The 22513-nt window shown below is 37.7% G+C and overlaps 2 protein-coding genes across 2 annotated transcripts in view; one reads left to right on the top strand and one right to left on the bottom strand.

The window, feature by feature from the left end:
• Positions 1–2765, top strand: part of LOC126236253 (protein singed) — a 374185-nt gene extending 371420 nt beyond the window's left edge. The window contains exon 8 of the mRNA XM_049945404.1: positions 39–2765. Within this exon, the coding sequence (XP_049801361.1) occupies positions 39–241 (203 nt within the window). The 3' untranslated portion in view covers positions 242–2765. The remainder of the gene's footprint in view (positions 1–38) is intronic.
• An 11244-nt stretch (positions 2766–14009) lies between these two features.
• Positions 14010–22513, bottom strand: part of LOC126236254 (POC1 centriolar protein homolog A-like) — a 119235-nt gene continuing 110731 nt past the window's right edge. The window contains exon 6 of the mRNA XM_049945405.1: positions 14010–14718. Within this exon, the coding sequence (XP_049801362.1) occupies positions 14365–14718 (354 nt within the window). The 3' untranslated portion in view covers positions 14010–14364. The remainder of the gene's footprint in view (positions 14719–22513) is intronic.

The raw sequence follows: 22513 nt of genomic DNA, 5'->3' as shown, positions 1-22513 counted from the left end.
TAAAACAATAAGTAACATTTGATGAAATTGTGTTTCAGGTCAGAATGGAAAATACTGGCATGTAGATGGTGAATCTGTAACTGCTGATTCAGATGCACCAGAAGGTTTCTTCATTGAACTCCGTGATCCAACACATGTTTGTATAAAAAGCACTAGTGGTGAATACCTTGTTGCTGGCAAAAACGGAGCATTTCGTCTTGGGGAATCAGACTACGAGAATGCAACCAAATGGGAATACTAGTCACCAACTATTTTAATCTGGTGTACTGGGGGATATAAATTTCCCTTAATATTAACTTAATGATTCTTAAGCAAAGGTATTTATGTGTTTATGCAATATTGCTACTTGGCTGATTAGCATATTCAAATTATTTGTATTGTGAAGTATACACCAAATGTAAGAACTTTTATATCAGATAAATTGTATCTGTCACAATGATCTGAGGGATGCACATGACTTTCCTGGATAAAATGTCTGGGAATATGTAATTAGATTATCAAATACTACTACTACCACTATTGGCAGAAGATATTTTTTCCTTCTCTAGCGTTTTGGAATGTAGGAATAAAATGCATAACCATCCAATGACACACTTCATGGTTTCTGAGAAATTGTAGTAAACTAAAACTACCTGGAAATTTTGGTTGTACAAAAAAAAATTACCAGCACAAATAAAAAAAAAATACAACATTGTCATTCACACACACATTTTTAAAATGTGAATAGGAATATATGTTTTATTTGTCAGTATTTGCAAGTGGTCATCCCAGGCTATAAAGTTGTATTTGGAAGAAATGCCCTCATATAAAGTAGGGATATGTGTGTTTATAATTCTTGATGTTTTTGAGTAGAGGTTGTAGACCTTTCATTCATTGGATACAGATCTTAATTCCATGTAGCACAAACCACTGACATGTACTGAAATTGTGAAGCATGTTTCACATATAACTATTCACTTAATGGAGCAGTAGAATCATGCAAAAATATATTTGTACACAAAGTAATGACAGAGTAAATTTTCACTATGGATATCAAATGAACACTGCCATTACCATTTGTTCCATAAGAATGTGTGTAATGTGTGTTGATGCTAATAAGACTAAACCAGATTTTCAATTCTCTGCAGATGCCACTAAGTACTCCCTGTGTGCTGGTCAGGTTGAAGTGTGCTAAATAGTATTCTTAAAATTTGACTATAGTTACAAACATACATTACAGGGTAAATGATCAGATTTACAATGTGCAGATGATGACCAAATTTCTACAGATCCACGTATTGTGTGGCTTTTGTGGAAGAAAGCTGTTGAGTAACTAATGATTTATTTCAGGCATATAGTGAAATAGTTGGCAGTTTTTATATCATGTGCTCTAATTAAAAAGGGCATTTTTATACTTTGCACTGTCTTTTATATAAGTGTATTATGAGAGTAAATGTTAAATTGAAACTGTATATTAAAATGTAAGAAAGCATCAATTTTTGTGGTTTTCCAAAGCCTGTACATACCCAAAAAACAATAGTATGTGACTTGCTTATTATACTGTCAAGACTTGTGATTTGAGAAGCATTGAAGCACCAGCTGTATTTGAGGGAGATGATGGACTTCCTCTGAACTTATTGGGAAATATTTTATACTTGTAAAATTTAGTATGTCACTGTAGGATACAGAAATTTTTAATTTCTTCTAGTCTTTTAATTGCATATTCACACAGCAGTGTTACAGCTTGACGTGATGACAACATATTGTCTTTGAACATAATGTTACCACAGTGACATGTGATAACTTATTTGAAACTGTGTGGATATTCAAAGTTTGTTTCATTATTTAAAAAGTTTGCAATTTTGAAAATGTTAGCAATTTTTAAACTAATATTCATTTGTTTGAACTATTTTTCAGTTTAGGGTGTAAATTATTTCACATATGAAGCACTCTCCCTTTTAAACAGCCCTGCTGTAAGACATTAAGTGCAAAGTCTTTACAGTAAAATGTAGAAAATATTACTAAAAATAAAATAAGGACTGTTAGTATGTAAGTGAGGCATCAGCATTATGTTAACAACTAAGTATTAAATGATAGTGATGTATATTTACAACAGAAGGGAGTGGAAAAATTACACTTTACCAGAACATGCATTTAAATATCATAAAAGGGCTAAATATCACTCTTGGTGATAAAGATCCCATTTCTGTAATCTTCTGAGATGTAAGAGTATGCTTATACTACTGCATTCTGAAATAGCATTCCAGGTTTGATACATTCTATGTTTTATTAGCTGTGTGCTAAATTTAATCTTTTAACATGTTCCAAAACAGTAATGTAAAATGTGCTGTATGTACAAGAAAAATTGACTGTTTACTTTTCATTCTTGAAAGACTGTCTTGTTTGACTTGCATTGTCCCAGATTCATAGAATATAAAAAACAGAGACTCCATGAAATTACTATTTTGTTACTGTTGCCAGCAATAAATGGGTTTCACTATGAACTGTTAATGTCAAAGTTACACAACAAAAATTATCTTAATATTTCCATGAAATATATATGTAATATCTTGTCATATGGCTTTGATATTTAGATGGTGTAGCAGGTAACAACCTACACTGACAGTTTTCCATCTTATTTATTAATTTGTACTGAATACCTTTTATATCAGTATATTTGTCTAAGTAGATACTGTATGTTATTCCTGATGTAAAGAAATGACTTATTTATCACTGTAATATATTTGTAGCAAAAGAATACAAAATGAACGTATGTTCAAAATTAAGCTCATTGATTTTGTTTTATTTAAAATACCAACTCCATAATGTTAAAGTTACTATGACTCCATGTGACAATGTGTGTACTACTAACTTCATTTCACGTGTACCTATTCTTGATCAGTGTCTCTCCCTGTTCCTATTTTGAAGCATTATGCTATTGATATACATATTTTACTGTTCACTGTAATCCATTACCTTTATTGTAATCTTTCACTTAACTGTCCTCACTCTAAGATGATTTAAAATTGAAGGTTAAGACATTTTAATCAGTACAGTGAATTAGTACCTATGCACATTTGCAGCTGCAGCACTCGTTTTGCATCATTTCTTAAGAGTAATAACAAAAAGCATAGGCAGCTTGACAGTGCTCTGTCTAATGAATCTCACTACAAGACAACAACCCTTTTCTGAGGATCTATCTCCCTGCAGAAAATGTCTTTAAGTCACCTCTTCACTAATATATAACAGTACTGATACACGCCTACTCCTTCATGTGCAGTTTAGATGAGCGCCCTAAACAACTCTCCTCCGTCGTGCTTTGCTTTCAGTTTTGAACCACGTACTTACATCTTTGTTTGGCACACGGTAATGTCTCCCTACTGCACCAATATACAAACCAACTTTTTTTTCTGGCTTCAGCCCCTCTCCTTACAGATATAATGCTAAAGCATGTTCTTAGATGATGCAATCTAACTACAGCTAAAGAAATATATTACTTGATTCACTGTATCTTTACCATTACGGGTGATCCAGAACACAGGCCCTCATTACTTTTTGTCCACACTATATGTATGTTGTGAGGTTTGGCACCTTTGTTGTGCCAAGACTACACATGATTATTTTATTCTGTGCCTTAACTGATTGCCCTTATTGAATGTTGCAAAGGAAAGTATATTTCAGACAGAAAATGTAATACAGAGCAAGCAAAGCAACTATCCTAGAATAACTGTCATTTTAAAAGTGCCTCCTTTAGCGAGGATCTAAATTCCAGTTCCAGCTGTTAATTCAATTGCAGCTCATGTTACTCAACACACACAAAACTACAAACAAAGGAAGAACTAAGCAATAATGTTACTGCAATAAGTACAAAAGGTAAGGCAGGCAGGATTGAAAAACAAAAATTGGAAAGATTTTAAATATTGTAAGGGGATTAGTCTGTGTTGTTGCCCCGGATGATGATTACACAAATATTTTGTCAGGATTTGTAAGCGGTGGGTCCTTGAGGTACAGCAATACGCAAACACAAGAAGTAAGTTTAAACAGTTTTATTAACAAAGGCAGATTATAAAACACGCACGCTATGCACACCCATCGTCAATGTGTCTGACATCCTAACACCAGCTAATTACAGTCTTATCAAAAGACGCCATGGTGAGCTAAGAAAAAGAGACATTCGCGCCCGAGGCCGCGCTAGTTAATACTGCCGGCTGCAGGTGGTGGCCAGTGGCGTACTCCCCATCGCAGTGCAGCCGGACGCGCGTCTACTGACCAAGCGAATCGTCAGCATTCCAGACAGGTAGGCTGGTGAGCGCATGTTAACGTACTTCACAGCTGCGTGCAACCCGTAGACCCTTACATCACTCTCCCCAGAGAAAAAGAGCAACCATAGGTGGCTCAAAATGACCGCCTGGGCGTTATAAATCTATTTCGCCATTTGTGGCATCAGAAGGCATTGCAACATGTATTTAATTTGCAGACACAGTAACGTTTGGTACAGAGAAGCGTGCCTTAAAGATGACAGTTTCATACATTACAAATGCTGTTGACAAAAGACAAATTAATAAAAGCAATAAAAACAAGTATGCATTAACATTACTAGATGAATCGAAGGACTTAATTCTATTTGCTGCTTCAATGAAATTTAACTCGTTATTTGAAGAGATTAAATTTTCATGGATGTCATTAATCAAATTATTGTCTTCAGAAAAAACTTGATAAGGAATGCTTTCCATATGTTAGTATGTATGAATCATTGTAATAGACAGATAACATTCTAGTTAGTTGGCAACACACTAGGCATGTCAAATAGTTCACATGATAAATCACAATGTGTGGCCTTCAAGATTAATCCACTATTGTTCAATTTTAGTGTAAAGGGTAGCTCAGGTGTATCATAGTTTTTACATGTAAATGTGACATCAGGGGTGGAGTTAAATGAGAAAATTATACATTCAGAACATCATTTAAGAAATGGATGATAAAGATGCCTTAAAATTCTAGGGCAATCACCTCTTGGGCGATGATTCATAAACAATTCTTTCTCACAGCTGTACACTCTACAGTCTAAGAATACTGCCAATTCAGGGCAAATTAACTTATGATTACATTACACATACACAAATCATTTTTATTTAGGGACACAAAAATCTTCGATCCTTGCTTATCAGCAGATAATCATTCAGTACATACTTTACATGAATACCTGCGTGTCTCCATTTCACAGGGTACGTATAAATTTTATACATTTCAAAATTATGCTTTGGTCTAGCAATGGGAATAGAAACAACAGTGAATTCATCTTCAGTCATTAAGGAGTGTGTGGTGGTTAACTTACGTAAGCATATAAATTGTAAGAGTTAACAGGGTAAATCGTGGTATATGTTGCATCTAGCTTTCGTTCAATTGGTAGTAGGATCTGTAAAAATTGTTCTGGATGTAGTAGTACAGTGCTCAGACAATCATTTGAACTACTTTCTAAGGCTGTTTTTAAGTTAAGGGCATCAATTCTAGCATTTGATAAACTATCAGTAATCCTTAACAAAAGAGTGTTTAAATCTAAGTGTGCACTCACGGCATTTAATACTTGGAATAGTTCTTGGATATTTGCATTCGTTTCTTTATGAAGTACATGGAAATGTGAGATAAATTGCTTTACAATCTGTTCAATGAAAACTGTGTGGTTAGTAATAGTTCTTTGCATACTCTTTAATACGATAATTTCATTAGAAAGGTTGGTTGAATCTGTACTGGACTGTTGTTCAAGAGCTAATATTTTGCCTTTAACTTCCAGTGGATCTAGACTAGTTAAAGTACCAAATACAGTTTGAAGGATACTCCCTCCAAAATCAAACCAGGCTCGTTTATGCCTAATTAAAGTTTTACGTGGCAAAAGCTTTAAAAAAAGAGTAAATCTCTTGTTCATAATTAGCAAATGTAGACTCTACCTGCATTTTGGCTGTGATCCAGTTACTATACCAAGATGTACCCATTTCCAAAATTGTATCATTACCCTTAACAGAACAAATTAGGTCAATTTGCTTCTTTACAGAATTGAACTGTTGCTGAATTTCACTCAGATTGTACTTGAGGAAAAGTTTTGTATTACTTGTTGAAACTACCATGTCTGATCATGGTTCAAACAAAACACTTGTACTCTGTGGTACAGCATAGCAGAATATGCTATCATAGCAAGCATTACAATAAAAATGAACAGGGGAGTGATGACATCAGAAGTCCCATAGTGCTCAGAGCCATTTGAACCATTTTTTTGAAAAATGAACATGGTTGATTAGTTTTAAATACTAGAGTTAACAATGAACATAAAATAAATTACTTTCTTAGGGTAACCTGTGGAATAAAAGGTTTAGTTTCACTTGTGCACTCGTGCAATAGCTTCAATACTAATTTTCACAACATATTCACATAAGCAAATGGCTGGAATACACACACGCATTACACTCTCACACTCTACACACATTTACGCAGATGGTAGGGGTGTCTGGAACAGGATCGCTTGGAACGTGATGATGCCTCTGCCCCGAAGTCTGGACTGCGACCTCACAATTCTCACTTCCTGGGTTTGAGAACAGCAGGTCTTCCTCTCGGTCGGTCCTCGTTGTCTTGCAATACTACAGGAAATCTACCCAGAAATGGCTTTACACGGTTGACATGAATAACAATCAAATGAAAGGGCAGTTGGAGCTTAAGAGTGACTGGCGACAACACCTCCAAGATTGGATATGGTCCTTTCCAAAACTTCTTAAACTTTTTGACTTGACTCTTCTTTAACACCAAGTTGCTCAGATACACAAGATCTCCAACTTGATACTGTGGCACTGCTGCTTGGTGGTCGTGTTGTCTTGCTTGCTGAAGAAAGGATTGATGATTCCGCTGTTTCACTCCCCTCCATGCTTCCTTTAGCTTGCGTGCTAGAACACTTACGTGTTCATTGCTGATTCCGGCAGTCAATCGTGCAAAGGCCAAGGTTGAATGCATTCTTCTTCTGTAGACGATCTCATATGGACTTAGGCCAGTTGAGCTGTGCATTTTGGCATTGTAACAATTTACCAAGTACTGTAAACAGACATCCCAATTGCCGTGTTTGCTGCTCACACAATGGCTAACCATTTTAATAATTGTTCTGTGGACTCAGTCAACTCTTCCATTTCCTTCAGGGTGTGCTGGTGTAGTCCTTAACTGAGTTATTTGCATGAGCTTACAAGTCTGTTTAAGTAATTCACATATAAAATCCGTTCCCTGATCACTAATTATGCTTAATGGTGATCCAAACTTAAGAATCCATTCTTTTGCAAAAACTTTAGCTATAGTCGCAGTGCTCTGATCAGGTATTGGTATCACGAGAAGGTATCTAGAGAAATGATTTAACATTGTCAGCCTGTATTTGTTTCCATCTTTAGTCTTAGGCAACAGTCCTACGACATCTAGTCCTACTCGTTCAAGTGGTTCACTTGTTTCTGGCAGTTCTTGCAATGGCACTCTACTTTTTCCTACATTGTTCCATCTGTTACAGGAATCACATTGTGAAACAAACTCGAAAATGTCAGCTTTGTGATTCGGCCACCAAAACATTTGAGCTATTTTAATGTTTGTTGCTTATTTACCGGAATGTCCTGATAATAAAGAATCGTGTTGCTCTCTTCATGATTTGCTCTTTCATGCTTTCTGGAATAACTAGGCAGTTGTTTCCTTTACTAGTGATTTTGTACAATAATCCACCTATTTCGACAAAATGTTGATCATTTTTCCATAATTTGCATTGTGGATCTTCTTCCTGAGCTGCCTTTAACTCTTCTTCTCAACTCATTGTAACACAAACAAACATTGACTTTTCAACTCATTGCATCAGCATTCACATATTGTTTACCAGGTCGGTGAATAACCTTAAATTGGTACTCTCTGTCTTAATGCCCGTCTTGTTAATCTGGAACTTGGATCCTTTAAGCTCAATAACCATTTAAGTGTGGTATAATCTGTAATAACTGTAAATTCTCTTCCTGTTAAGAAACATCTGTTATGTGTTATACCAAAAACCAAAGCACAAAGCTCCTTCTCAGTAGTAGTATAGTTACATTCTGCTTTGTTTAATTGTCTGGAAGCAAATGAGATTGGATGTTCATGACCATCAACTTCTTGAGACAAGATTGCACCTATGGCAAAATTGGATGCATCGGTTGAAAGAATAAAAGGTTTACTGAAATCCGGATAGGCTAACACTGGGGCTGTGGTTAGAGCAGTTTTAAGCTCTTCCATTGCCTTTTTGCATTCTGTTGACCAATTAAATGTGGCTCCTTTCTTCAGTAGCTGTGTCATTGGACGTGCTGTATTCGCATAACCAGCTATAAATCGTCTGTAGAGATTTGACAATCCCAAGAATGACTGTAGTTCTTTCAAATTCTGTGGTTCAGGAAAATTCTTTACATTTTTAATTAATTTTGGATCAGGTCAAACACCTTCACTGGTTGTAACACGACCAAGGTAGTTAACTTTACTCTGTGCAAAATGACATTTATCTATTGATAGAGACAGATTTGCACTTCTTATATGCTCAAAAACAGCTTGTAGTCTCTCAGTATGCTGCTTCATGTTTTCACCAAAATTTATTACATCATCAAGGTAAACAAGTGCTTGTGATGGGGTGAGCCCTCGTACAACTGAATCCATCAGGCGTTGAAATGTAGCTGGAGCATCACAAAGTCCAAACGGCATATGAAGATACTTGTATACTCCTGTTGCTGTTACAAATGAAGTTTTTGCTTGATCACCTGGATGCACTGTTAACTGATGCTAACCACTTGTTAAATCACATACTGAAAAAATTCAACATCTGCCCCAAGTAATCCAAGGTTTCCACTAAATTTGGTAAATAAAGGGTAAATGTCGGATGTGGTCACAGCATTCAAAGATCAGTAATCAACACAAAAACGGAACTGTGGGTCTCCTGAAATTGATTTCTTCTTTACAATTACAACATGCGAACACCATGGTGGATCTGAAGCATCTCTTGGTTTTATAATTCCGGCTTCTAATTGTTCTTTAACCATGTCTTCTACCAACTCTCTCTGACTAAATGGTATTTGGTAAGGTTTCTGTGTGATTGGGGCAGCATTCCCTGTATGAATACGATGCTGAACTAAATGAGTAACAGGTAAATTTGCACGTTCTCGGAATAAATCTGCATACTCCAGCAAAACAGGTGCTAAAATCTACTGTTCATCAACTGTAAAATGTTCTATCTTTTCCCAAATCTTGCGCTTTGGTTCATTATTAACTTCGTCTCCTCGTTGCAATTTTGCGGTACTGTTACAAAAATCTGTTTTTATAACTGCAACATTTGTTACCTCATCTGGAATCTGTATTACGTCATTTTTACTTACGCTCGACACTTCAGCAACTTTCGTTCCTCATGGCAAAACAACATCCTCATTGCTCATATTCATTATTGTAACCAGGACTTTTGCGACATTCTGTCTCACCATTGTAGCGACACCTACACTTCTAGCAACATAACAATGCATTGCATCCAATAACTCACTTTTCTCGGACTGCTTAATTAATAACAAAGTTCCTTCCTTGCATCGGAGTGACTTAACTTCAATGTATATTGTCTTTCCTGCCCCCTTGGGAATGTGCTGAGGCTGATCAATTTGAACATCAACTTGGACGGTTTGAACTAATGCATTGTATGGGCGGTCCATTCCCATGATGTCAGTATTGCTGCTCCTTTGAGTACGATCTGAAGAACGATTTCCTAGGTTGTAGTTACCAGGGCCTAGTCTGATCTTTCTTTCTGTGAGAAATATCTCTGCCTCGTTAGCGGACAAGAAATCAAATCCAAGTACACCGTGATAACGCGTTTTGTTATTTGAAACTACTTGCACCCTTGCTGTGTATTTATCTTTATTTTCACCTTCATTTTGGCCTTGGCCAAGAATTAATTCTACTATGTCAACTTCTCCATAGTTACGTAGCTTTCCTCCGTTTAAACCTCGCACTTTTAATAGTGGCGGTTTCAATTTACCCCATTATCTATGCAACACCACATTGATGTCTGTGTTCCTGTGTCAATAAGTAGCTTGATGTTTCTCTCACGATATACAGCATCTATCACGAAGTCATTTTCGGTCTGATTTTCACTGGAACTAACAGGACTCACTGTCTCTGGCAAGGGGCACGCGGAGTGGTTTTCTGGAACAGCCCTGCAACTGCCCTCCAGGTGCACCCAAAATAGTTGCCTGTTTCCTGTCCAGCAGTATTGTGCAGCATGTGGTGATTTATGTCAATTCTGTTCATGTGATTTTAGTTACCAGAATCAGTCAATTCCGTTTGTATATTTTGGGATATAATTAATAATTCCGAAGTGATGGATAAGTGTACTACATCCCACCAAAATGTGCACAATACAAAGAAGAGGGTTTTTTGCAGAGTCAAGAGCATACAGTCATCTATAATGTAATTACAGCTTGTATTAAAAAGTCGACAAAAAAAATGACGTGTGGCTAATGTTGCCAGCCCCAAACAGAGGATAATTTATACAAAAGTCAGCTTTACAACAGGGCATATTAGAAAATAAACCACATGGTTTACTGGAATCACCAATTAAGAGCACTAAAAGAATTTAGGGAGGAAACCCATCATCATAGACAGATTTACAAAAATAGTACATTCACAAAAATGGAGGACTTTTACATAACTTAAACATAGTGTAAAACAAAACAATAAAAAAATAATTTTTAATGGCAGAAAGATGTTTTGCCCAGACCACTGTGTGAAGTCGGATTCATCTGGAAAAATATGTGAATAAAGGAAAGCTTCAGGTAGAGGGAATCGACGTAATTGACTGGTGGTGCAAATAATTCACTCAAACAAGGTAATTAAGTGATCAAAGCAGAAAGTTTTTTATCTTGATGAAGCTTGGGCGGACAACGTTACTCTTAGAAAATGTCAGACCATTACATTTTACACACTTCTGCCAGCACTTTTTCCAGTTCCCGAAAGCCTTCTGGAAATTTATCTCTGGGACAGCTTTTAGATCTCTCATCTATCCTTCACAAACATTATCCTTTATATTTTGAAAAATAGTCACATGGAGCTTACATGGAGGCTAGGGCATCATTACAGTATTATTTTTAGCAAGAAATTCACAAACAGGCAATGAAGTGCAAGAAGGTGTGTTATCGCAGAACGAAGACCATGAGTTGCTTCACCACAAATCCAAGCTGTTTTTTCCCTGGATTGCTTCATGCAACCTGCATTTAATTTCTAAGTATTACTCATTGTTCATTTCACCTGCTAGCAAGAATTCATGGGTCACTATAACGTTTAAATCTAAGAACACTGACATAACCTTCATATCTGACCACTCTGAGCGACTTTTGGTCATGACTATCCAGAACGCTTCCACTAGGACGACTAAGCCCTAGAGTCATCATCATATCCATCAACTCAAGTTTCATCCCCTGTAATAGGAATACTGAAACATGTCATACCATTGCTGACTTCACCTTGTAATTCCTGAGCAACTTATACTTGCCCCTGCTTTTGTTCAGAATTCGACAATTTTGGAACAAATTTACCTAAAACAATGTCACAACATGGGCCAACTTGATATGCCAAAATCATCAGCTACTTCTTCAACTGTGATTCAGCTACCTTTCATAGTCATTTCTTACATTTTTTGCACAGTTTCTTCAGTGTCTTCGGCCTTCTCTGAAATGCTTATATGACTTTTTTTTACTCACAGCAGACTACCAAAAGCAATATTTCACATTCCTTAAACTTTGATGCACTTTATTCTGGTCTTATAGCAGATCTATTTTCATACAAAATAAATAACTGTCGGTACTACAAAAACATTTGTAACTTTTTGACAAAATACTAAATATCCAAAGTGCCTAACACTGTACAGATACATACCTGATATGCTTACCAACGCAATGATAAAAAAGTCGTGCAAAGCCAACTAATACTACATGTGAAATTACAGTGTAACCTTGCTAATCTGTTTAAGGGACTGGGAGCATGGTCGAAACACAAAAAAGGTACGGTAAGGACTCTTATTGACCAAGAATAGAAAATATTAGAACACTCAAAAATCTTACACAAATGTAATCCACAGTAGTGCCTGTAGTATGAAATAAGTGTGTATCATACAGAAGATATTGTAACTGTGAGTGAAAATTTAACACCTGTACATACCTTATTACAGTAATCATTGAAGCAACTGGTTTGCCTGTAACTGTTTAAAACACATGGAACCACACGGTAAAAAATGTTCTGCTCTTTAGCAGAACACAAGAAGCCTGTAATTTTCTTTTGCTTAGCAGATGACAACCTTGATTCTGCTGCATGTTCCGCCATTTCTTAATCCATAAAATGTCTATTGGTGTAGCCGTAGAGCTTTGCTCAATATAATGAAGTGCTATACTTAATGTGTTATATTTTTAGCATTTGTATGCGATACTCGAGCGACGGGTTTGTTGCCTTCATTGTCGCCATCTTTCTCGTGCTCATTGTTTCTTAGAGTTATAGTGTAAATTATTTGGTTGGCAGTTAAATTCTGCTTCCACAGTGCAGTCAACATCAGCTGTAACGACTCACTTACATCACTGGGTTCAACGTTCTGTTGTCAGCGTTGTATGTTTACCTTTACTTGGTACCACAATTTAGTTTTACACACTTTAATATGTAAGAACAACATTGTCACTAATTTTTAAAACAAATGCATGCACAGTAACGCTTAATGATCAAGTTAGAAACAAGTTATTTCATAATAAAACTGACATCTATTGCAGTGACCTGTGTATGCAAACACACACCAAAAACAGGATCATCGGTGTAAGCTGGGAGTCAGGCAATCGTAGGTCAGATTAGCGAGGTTCTATTGTATGAATTCCACGCTATTTTTTAAATACCCTTGTGTAGCAAGAATTGTTGTTTCTCAGCACAGTCCTCCAAAGAAAAATTCTACCCCTTAACAGAAACACAGTGTAAGAATAAGCCTTAAATTCTGCAGAGAAATTGCACTATGTTGTGTTCAAAATCCGATCAGAATATATCCACTGTTTCAGGAGAAGATAGCAGACAAACATGCATTTGATTCTATATCTGTAGTAGATATATGAATGCTGAATTCTGTTCCTACATTAATGTAATTTATTCTATAACATTATGTTTCAGTACATGACAATCATCCTCTGTATTCCGTATAGTTTTAATGCATTTATCTAAAAATAAATGCTGCCCAGACAGATCTGCACACTGTGTCACCACATAGTTGAAATGCATCCAACAGAAGCGCAATTCAACTTTATAAAACAGCCTATAAAAGTGCCTTGTGATATAGTTGCGTAGACATATAGGGAACTCACTTGTTTGCTCACTCAAACTTTTAATGATAGACTACGGGATGTTATTCTTACAGCTTCAAACTACATAGTAACAATACTTTTATTTAGAATTTATGTGCACAAGCCAGGAAGTGGCTGTGGTAAACAGAGAGATTCAATATCCTAACTATAATTAGGACAATATTCGCTCATGTGGTTTAACTGTGCCGTGGACAGGTCTACCAGCCGTCACAGTCATATGCATAAACTGAACAAGTGTGGGTTCACACTGCTCATCGCATAGACCCTAAATTATTGCAGAAGTTCCTGGATTATTTTTTCTTCATTACTTCACAAATTGCTGGTATAGCATAATGTGCAAAATACTAGCTTGCAGAACATGGAGGTGAAACAGATTTCAGCTGATCCAAAGTTGAGAATTACAGCCCATTTTTGCATTGGTTAATCTTTGTGCCTGTTTCCGACAGCTGGTCAGATTCCCTCACCTCTCTGCTGCTTATGTAGTTTCTTGGGCAAAGTTTACCATTATCACAAACAGATTACATGTGAAACTCCTATCTTTAAAGACAGGTTATGCTTTGAGGTCTATATGGGTAATTGGCCACATGAGTGTCTGATCTACAATGAGAGAAGACTCATCAAGGAAAAAGTAACAACAAAGACTGACATTTTTGTTCTCTTTAATGTTTCTGTTAAGATCAAATTTCCAGCTTTGCTGGAATTAAAAATAATAGCTTTGGCTTTGAAAGAATATTTAAAATTCATGAATAAATAATAATAATTACACAACCAAACATGATTACAGGGAGTAGTAAAACCCTTGCCTTTATAATAAGTTTTCACCCTGAACAGTAAAAATTATTCAGTTCTGTTTCTCTCATAAAATCACATTAGTGAAAGTTAAAAAAAAACTCAAGTGAAATTAACATACACAATTAACATAACCTCAAAAAAAATGACGTGACACAGCCAAGTGCAGTACAGAAAGCAAATAAAGTAAATTTATCAGCTCATAAAATTAATCGAGGAAGACAACACTGTTGCGTGAATTTTCCTTCTTCAGACTTGTTTCATGTGTAGGACTCATTTTATCCACAACATCACGCAGCCGATCCTCAACATTAGTGAGTCTTTCTTCCATGCACTCAACTGCTGAACGCAAAGCATCTATCTGGTCGCATAGACGTTCCAGTGTGTTTACTATAGTTGTATCCATACTCTTGCATTCAGATTCTTTTGGATTGTCACTGTAGATTTTAGATGCAACCGTGGCTGTTTCTGACCAATTATCATTTATATGAGCATACTCTCCGTCTCCATCACCATTAGCATTGTTGCACCTTGTTGACCTTGTTGATCGTACTGTGCTCACCTGCCAACAGCATTTCATAATTAATAATATATATTAAGCACATTAACTAAAGGTTTTGAAACAGGAAAAAGATTAACACACTTTTTAAAAAAAATTATCATTTCAGCTGGAATACAATGCACCGTTCAGTTCTATTTTATATTCTAATAACTCAGTTTGGTCAAATTACTTTACCTTCCAATTGATGGCACCATTAATTATAATACACAGTTGCTACAAGAATGTCTACCAGGTCCATTTGTACTTGTCTGTTTAAAATAAACAAAATTTTGAAATATGGATCAATTTTTACTCCTTTTGAAAAAATTTTATTATGGTAATTGAATCTCCTACAAAAGCACTCGTCAAACCATTTTTCCAGATATGTTCTGGCAGCTGGGCATATTTATAATCAATCATCCAATGGTAACAAAAGCTTTGACAAGTTCAAGTCATAAAGGAATAAGATCAAGACCTTGAGGTATGTGCTGGTATCGCTGAAGGATGAAAACATTGTGGAACTGCTAACCACTCATATTTCTCACACAGAAACATCTGACAATAGCTTCAGTGATGTCGGTGTAACAGTTCAAGTTGAGAGGTGTAGGGCACAGAAGCAGGCAAATGGAATCTCAAGTTGAAAAACATTATTTGTGCCTTTGATGTGTTGGAAAATCAGTTACAAATAAAATTAAAGTAGAACCTCACTTCGTTTCTCTACAATATACATACACTACATGTAACAAGATGCAGGCCCATCAATATAAAAGGAGGCAAGGAGTACTGCGTTGTTAGTAGAGATGCAGTCACAGCAAAATGGGTTGATCAGGAGAGCTCAGTGACTTCGAACGTGGACTTGTCAATGGATGCCAACAGAACGTACAAAGCCATCACAGATATTTAAAACTGTCTAAAGCTGCCCAAGTTCACTGTTGTGATTGTGAAGTGGAAACACAAAGGAACAACCACAGCTAAACCAAGACAAGACAAATCTCATGAACTGATGAAAAGGGACCATCACACATTGCAGAGGGTGGTTGTAGAATGTCATATTAAATCAGCAACAGGTATCCCTCATGAGCTCCAAAGAGCTAGCAGCAGTCCTGCTAGCCACAATGACTTAACAGGGAGTTAAAAAGAATGGGGTACAATGGTCAAGCAGGCCCTCATAAGCCACACATTTCTGTAGTCAATGCAAAGTGACACTTGAGTTGGTGTAAAGAGATGCCACTGGACAGTCGATAGCTGGAAACAAGTTATTTGGAGTGATGAACCACATGGGTGATTTGGGTTTGGCGAAACCCTGCCGTCATGTGTAGAGCCAACAGTGAAGTATGGAGGAGATGGAGTTTTCCGTGGTTAGGATGTGGCCCCATCACTGCAATTACGAAAACACTAAATGCAGAAGGATTTGGACTCATTTTACAGGGCTGGCTGCTGTGGCCGTGCGGTTCTAGGCGCTTCAGTCTGGAACCGCATGCCTGTTACGGTCGCAGGTTCGAATCCTGCCTCAGGCGTGGATGTGTGTGATGTCCTTAGGTTAGTTGGGTTTAAGTAGTTGTAAGTCTAGGGGACTGATAACATCTGAGGTCAAGTCGCATAGTGCTTAGAGCCGTCTGAACCATCATTTTACAGAATTATGTACTGTCTACAGCAGATAAACAGTTCAGAGACAATGACTGACTGTATCAGCATGACAGTGCACTGTGTCATAAAGTAGAATATTTGAGGCAATGGTTTGTAGACAATGAAATTTCTGAAATGGACTGGCCTGCCCAGAGCCCAAATCTAAACCCAAAAGAATAACATTGGTGAGTCAGAAGGCTGCCTTCATTGCAGACACCATATTATGTGTACTGTAAAGGCATTTAATTATTTATTTGCACTATCTGATGACTTATAACAATGAGACATGTAAGCCACAATAAAATTAAATCTTTGAAAGAAACTGCAAAGATGCAGGTTTGACACCTGCAAAAATAAAATGCGAGATCATTGTTTCAATTAACTGCATCATAAAATAGACACCCAAATACATTACACATTATAATACTTTTCCCTGTAACTTAGTCATGAAAAATAAAATTTCTCTGATTAAGATTTAGGCACAGAAATGATAATGTTGTTTTCTCACTAACAATTATAATGTATTAATACTTAGTCATTTACACTATGGAATATACGGGTTCCTTTCAGCTCTTCTTAGTGTAGTGAATGAAAGAAGGGTAGCAAATACTCAAACGGAGTGTGCATGGTGCCTCCGGATTCTTACGTTACCAAGAGCAGAGATTACTGGTACTGCAGATCATAAAATGCTACTCATGAGACACGAGGGTAGTTTGAAAAGTTCACGAAATCACCATCAGATGCAATCGCAGAGGTTCCCGCGCAATAATTTATCATCTTTTATAAACAAACATGTGCTGTGTTGGTGCTGTTGGTAGATACCTGTGGTGGGGATGTCCCTCTGTAGTGAACTGTGTGGGGGAGGGGGAAAAAATTCAAGCAGAATGGCAATATGAACAACCTTCAACCCTTCGCAGTGCACCAAACATGATTTTTTGCACTGGTCTGTGACCACATATGAAACTTGGGTCCAATACTACACTCCAGAGACAAAAAAATCAAAGCAGTGGAAACACGTCAACTGACCACCACCAAAGAAATTAAAGACAATTCGGTAGACCAGAAAGATCATAGTGTCAGTTTTCTGGGATGCAAAAAGGATGCTGTAGATAGATTATCTTTCCACTGGTCAAACAATAATGTTGCTGGCAGAATTGACGCTGTGAAGACAGGTTGTGAGTCATGCTTGGATAGCCAGCACTTGCCCGCAAAGGGCAAAGGTCCTGATTTCGAGTCCAGCACACAGTTTTAATCTAGTTGGTTGGTTTTTTTGGGGGAAGAGACCAAACAGCAAGGTCATCGGTCTCATCGGATTAGGGAAGGACAGGAAAGGAAGTCGGCCGTGCCCTTTCAGAGGAACTATCCCGGCACTTGCCTGGAGCGATTTAGGGAAATCACGGAAAACCTAAATCAGGATGGCTGGACTCGGGATTGAACCGTCGTCCTCCCGAATGCGAGTCCAGTGTGCTAACCACTGCGCCACCTCGCTCGGTACAGTTTTAATCTGCCAGGAACTTTTGTATCAGCGCACACTCTGCAGCAGAGTGAAAATTTCATTCTGGAACTATGTTGCAATACTATTCTAACCTCCTGGATCATCTACAGCAAAAGCTATGCGACATAAGGCCAGGTTCGGCAAGCACAAAAGTCATCTTTCATCAACATAATGAGCACTCACACATCAGTGTTGTTGCCATGGAAAAATACATGAATGGAGATTCTCTTCAAATGAAGAACTGGCAGACAATGTTGATGAGCATTTTGAAGGTGAGATGCGATAAAGGCATCAGAATATCACTGGCCTGAGTCCATTAGTGTACAGGGAGACTACATTTAAGAATAGAAAAGTGTTTCACTGAGGTAAGTTATTTCTTTCTATACCATTACAAAAACTTTTCAACCTACCCTCTTATTACACACAGTGACCAGCATCACATCAGCTGTGTTTCAGCTCTTGAGGAAAAGTGGACAGACATTCAGACATATCAGTGAAAGTATACTTAGCAGAGATCAAGCCATCATAAAGGCAAAGGGTGGACACATATCACATCAGTGCCCACAAAGAGATGTCTGAATACACATGATCAGATAGTCTGTATATATTATCTACCTGTTGAGGATAATTTAAAGATATACCACAGATCTTTAACAGGGAATTCAGGCATAAAGTGTTCCTACTGGTGTCTGAGACATTTGAACTCTTACTTTATAAACAAGACTTCCCTGTAAAAATGCCATGTATGAGTATATAGTCACTGGCTAATATATTAGCCATCTGAAAACAGTATTTTGTTATGTGCAACTATTGGAACAAACAGTGGGGCAAGTACAAGACAAACAATTAGGTTCTCACCAGTAAGTAAAGTTCTTACAAATATTTTTGCAGCCTGCACTATTATTAAAGTAGGCTACACAAATGTTTATATACAATTACAGAAGGTATATAGAAATGGATGTAACTGATCCCGAACTTTCACTCCACATGCAGGGAAAAGCAAAAGCTAATGTAAAGCGGTCATTAATCCAAAGGTTAGTTCAAAAACATTTTACTAGGCATAGTGTTTTTAGAGAGGGGTATGCCGTTGCCTCCTTTTGACCTTTGAACTGACTGACTCTACCAGTTATCCACTTAATGTGGATTCTGAACCACAGGGTAACTCAGCCTTTTTCACATTAACAAATGGCAGGAAGAGAAAGAAATGAAGAGAGATAATAATCCTAGGATTGAATCGAGATTAAAGCCAAAACCTTAGGAACTATAGTATGGCACTTTCTCTCTAATTAGGAGAAGGTTCTCAGTGGTGGGATAAACTTTTTAAAGCCATCTATGTGGTTATGTAGGTTAAAATCCCAGGTATCACACACTGCAGCCATTCACCCTGGTGGACCCTCGTTTGCAAGTAATTAATGAAAAAAATTTCGGAACTTTGTATGACACTCAATAGCATTAAAAAAGCTGCGCAATGTAGGTTGTGTGGTACAATGGATAGGATGATAGCTTCACATGCAGGAGGTTATGGGTTCGAACCTTGTCAAGTGCAGTAACTTTTTATTTTTAAATATTTATCGAAGTGACCAACCATCATTTTTATTCAATTAAATCATTTAAATGTATTTATTTCCAGTCTTTTGTTACATAATTTTAATCATATCAACTTCTTCATTTGCTCTCTCATTGCTCTTCCTATCATTCTTTTTCCACTTGAAATCTCTGTTCATGTGTTTCTAATTAATTTTATGTCTTAATTTTGATTTAATTTCTTTTATCATCCTGCTTTTTATCCACATTATTGCATTCATTATATCTATTTCACATTTTGCTTGAATTTCGTTTTACTTATAAACCCTTCTTTAATTTAAATCTTCAATTGTTTTCTTTGTCCATAGTGCAATTGATATTTAGCTTATGTCTTAAATCTTTTATGACGGTTACCATGCAAATAAATTGCATCTGGTAATGAAAAATACATTTTTCACATCACCGCACAGTCAACATACATAGATTATGTTGCCTTTTCTTTTTTAACTGTTAAGACAGGAATTTTCAAATAAATGAATATTATAATAGATAAATATAATAAATTCATATTCACAAAAATTATGATTGGGAAAAGAATTATATAAAAGGAAAATGAAACAAATTAAAAAGTTCATATGGTGAATAAATAATGTTTACAGTTAAAACAATTAATTGAATAAAAACAATGATCAAAGCCATTTCGATAGAGACTTAAAAATAAAAAAAATGAACTGTATCTGACAAGATTTGAGCCCACAACCTCCTGCATATGAAACTATTATCCTATCCACTACACCACACAACCAGACTGTGTAATGCAGGGCTTCACAACATACGTGCTCGCGGAGCAAGCTGTGAGCAGCAAGGCGCGAGCACGGAGCAGCGCGAGCACGCTACCCCCACTACCGGACCAGAGCTGAGAGTGGGGAGAGTCATGTGGGGCACACAACAGCTGCCGCCAGTCAATGTAAATTCGCGGCCACCTGCAGGGATATCACTCACGAATTATTACTGCGACAAATGAAACAAATAAAGGAGAATGTACATGTGCCACATAATTTTATTAGCTTAGTGTATGCCTCTACATTCGCATTAATTTGTGAACTGTTACACAATAAAAGATGTCACTGAAGTGTGGGATTCTCGGTTTTCTTGTACTTTTTGCCCTTTACAATTGCGTCTATGTTCGGAGTAATTGTTCTTGTGCATTTTAGGCGCAGCGTGCAGTTTAAATTTCGATCAGACAATGCGTTTCCCAGGCGCGTCTTGTTACATTTCATTGCAGAGAACAGTTGTTCACAAACATATGTGGAACCGAACGTTGATATTATTGTAGCCGCCAGTTTGTGCAAACGAGGAAATCTATCCCGAGGGAAGTGTCTGTAGAATTCCAAAATGTTTTTCTTGTTCTGAAATTTGTCTCTGTGTTCTCTGCCACACTGCAGGTCAATAATTTCTTGCTGCAGCTCAGGACGAATCTCTTAAATATTCACTGAATATGAAGAGAACAGATCAAAATCACTGTCTAGTGCTGTCAGATCTTGAAAGCGCTGATCAACTAAACTATGTGAATAATGTTCACAGTCTTTGTGAACATCTTGCATGGACGATAATGTAGGAAAATGAGCTAGGTTTCCTGTTTCCAGCTGACTCACCCAAAGTGTCAATTTCATTTTAAAAGCTCGTATTCGATCTATGAAATGAGTAATTAGCAGATCTTTACCTTGTAGTGAAATGTTCAAAGCATTCAGATGGCTAGTTAAATCTGCTAAGAACGCGAGATCACATTCAAACGTGCGCGCGCATTTCCCCTCCCTCCCTACTCCGCGACCTTGCACCTGCTCGCGAGCACGTGCCTGAGCAGACGCGAGTACTCGCCCTCAAAACCGGCCAGTTGTTAAGCCCTGGTGTAATGCGACTTTTTTAATGTTACTATCATGCAAAATTCCATTTTTTGGGCTAATTTCTTGTAAACAATGACACACTAGGCTGAATGGCTGCAGGGTGTCATACTTGGGATCTTCTTAACCTACATCACTGTACTTTTGGTTTCAAAAATGTCAATTCCATCACTGGGGGATAGGTGGCTGCTTACTGTAAAGGAGACACGTCAAGTTGCAGACAGGGCCAATTAAAAGACACACACATGTAGTTTTCGGCCCCAGCCTTCATCATGTAATTACTGTGTGTCTTTCAATCATGGAAGGTGTGGGGGACATTATGTTACCATAGGTTTAGGCCAGGATAATTACGGGAGTGGAGAATGTGTTGCATTATCCTGGCCTCAACCTGTGGTAACTTGGGCCATAATGCAACATCAAGTGGTATGCAAGCAGCAATCTGGAAGGGGTGGGGAAGCGAAAGAGATAGTAGCGTGCAGGTGGGGAGGGAGGAGTGTGCAGGGACCAGACTCCAACACGCACAGCTTCAGGAGGTTGTGGGGCAGGGAGGGAGGTGGGGGGAAAAGGAGAGGAGAGAGTAAAGATGGGCAGATGCCTTGGCAGAGGGCTGCAAATAAACAGAGTGGGAGACGAGAATGGGGAGGAGATGACAGGATGTCGGGGATGGAACTGTTGGATGGAAGGTGTGGGGATAGTATGTTACCATAGGTTTAGGCCAGGATAATTAAGGGAGCAGAGAATATGTTGCATTATCCTGGCCTCAACCTGTGGTAACATACTGTCCCCACACCCTCCACCCAACAGTTCCATCCCCGATGTCCTACCATCCCCTCCACATTCTCGTCTACGACCCTGTTTATTTGCAGCTCTCTGCAAATGCATCCACCTGTCTTTCCCCACTCTTCTCCTTTTTTGTTCCTTTTTTCCCTACCTCCCTGCTCCACAACCTCCTGACGTTGCACCTGTTGGGGTCTAGTCCCTGTACACTCCACCAGACAATGTTTGTCTCTCTCCTCACCCGTACACTACTGTTCCTTCCTCTTCCCCACCTGCTACAGATGGCTGCTTGCATCCTACGTGATGTTGCATTCTGACCCGGGATACTGGAGTTGATGATGGTCGTGTATCAGTGAGGTGTGCTTGCTTTGTGCTTGTGTGTGTTAGTGTGTGTGTGTGTGTTTACTGATGAAGACTGTGGCCAAAAGCTACATGTGAGTGTCTTTTAATCATGCCTGTCGGCAACTTCACATGTCTTCTTTACAGTAAGTAG

The sequence above is a fragment of the Schistocerca nitens genome, chromosome 2, assembly GCF_023898315.1.
Source record: "Schistocerca nitens isolate TAMUIC-IGC-003100 chromosome 2, iqSchNite1.1, whole genome shotgun sequence".
Classification (NCBI taxonomy): domain Eukaryota; kingdom Metazoa; phylum Arthropoda; class Insecta; order Orthoptera; family Acrididae; genus Schistocerca; species Schistocerca nitens.
Note: the sequence above shows the minus strand (reverse complement) of the source record. Positions and strands in the feature narration are given on the sequence as shown.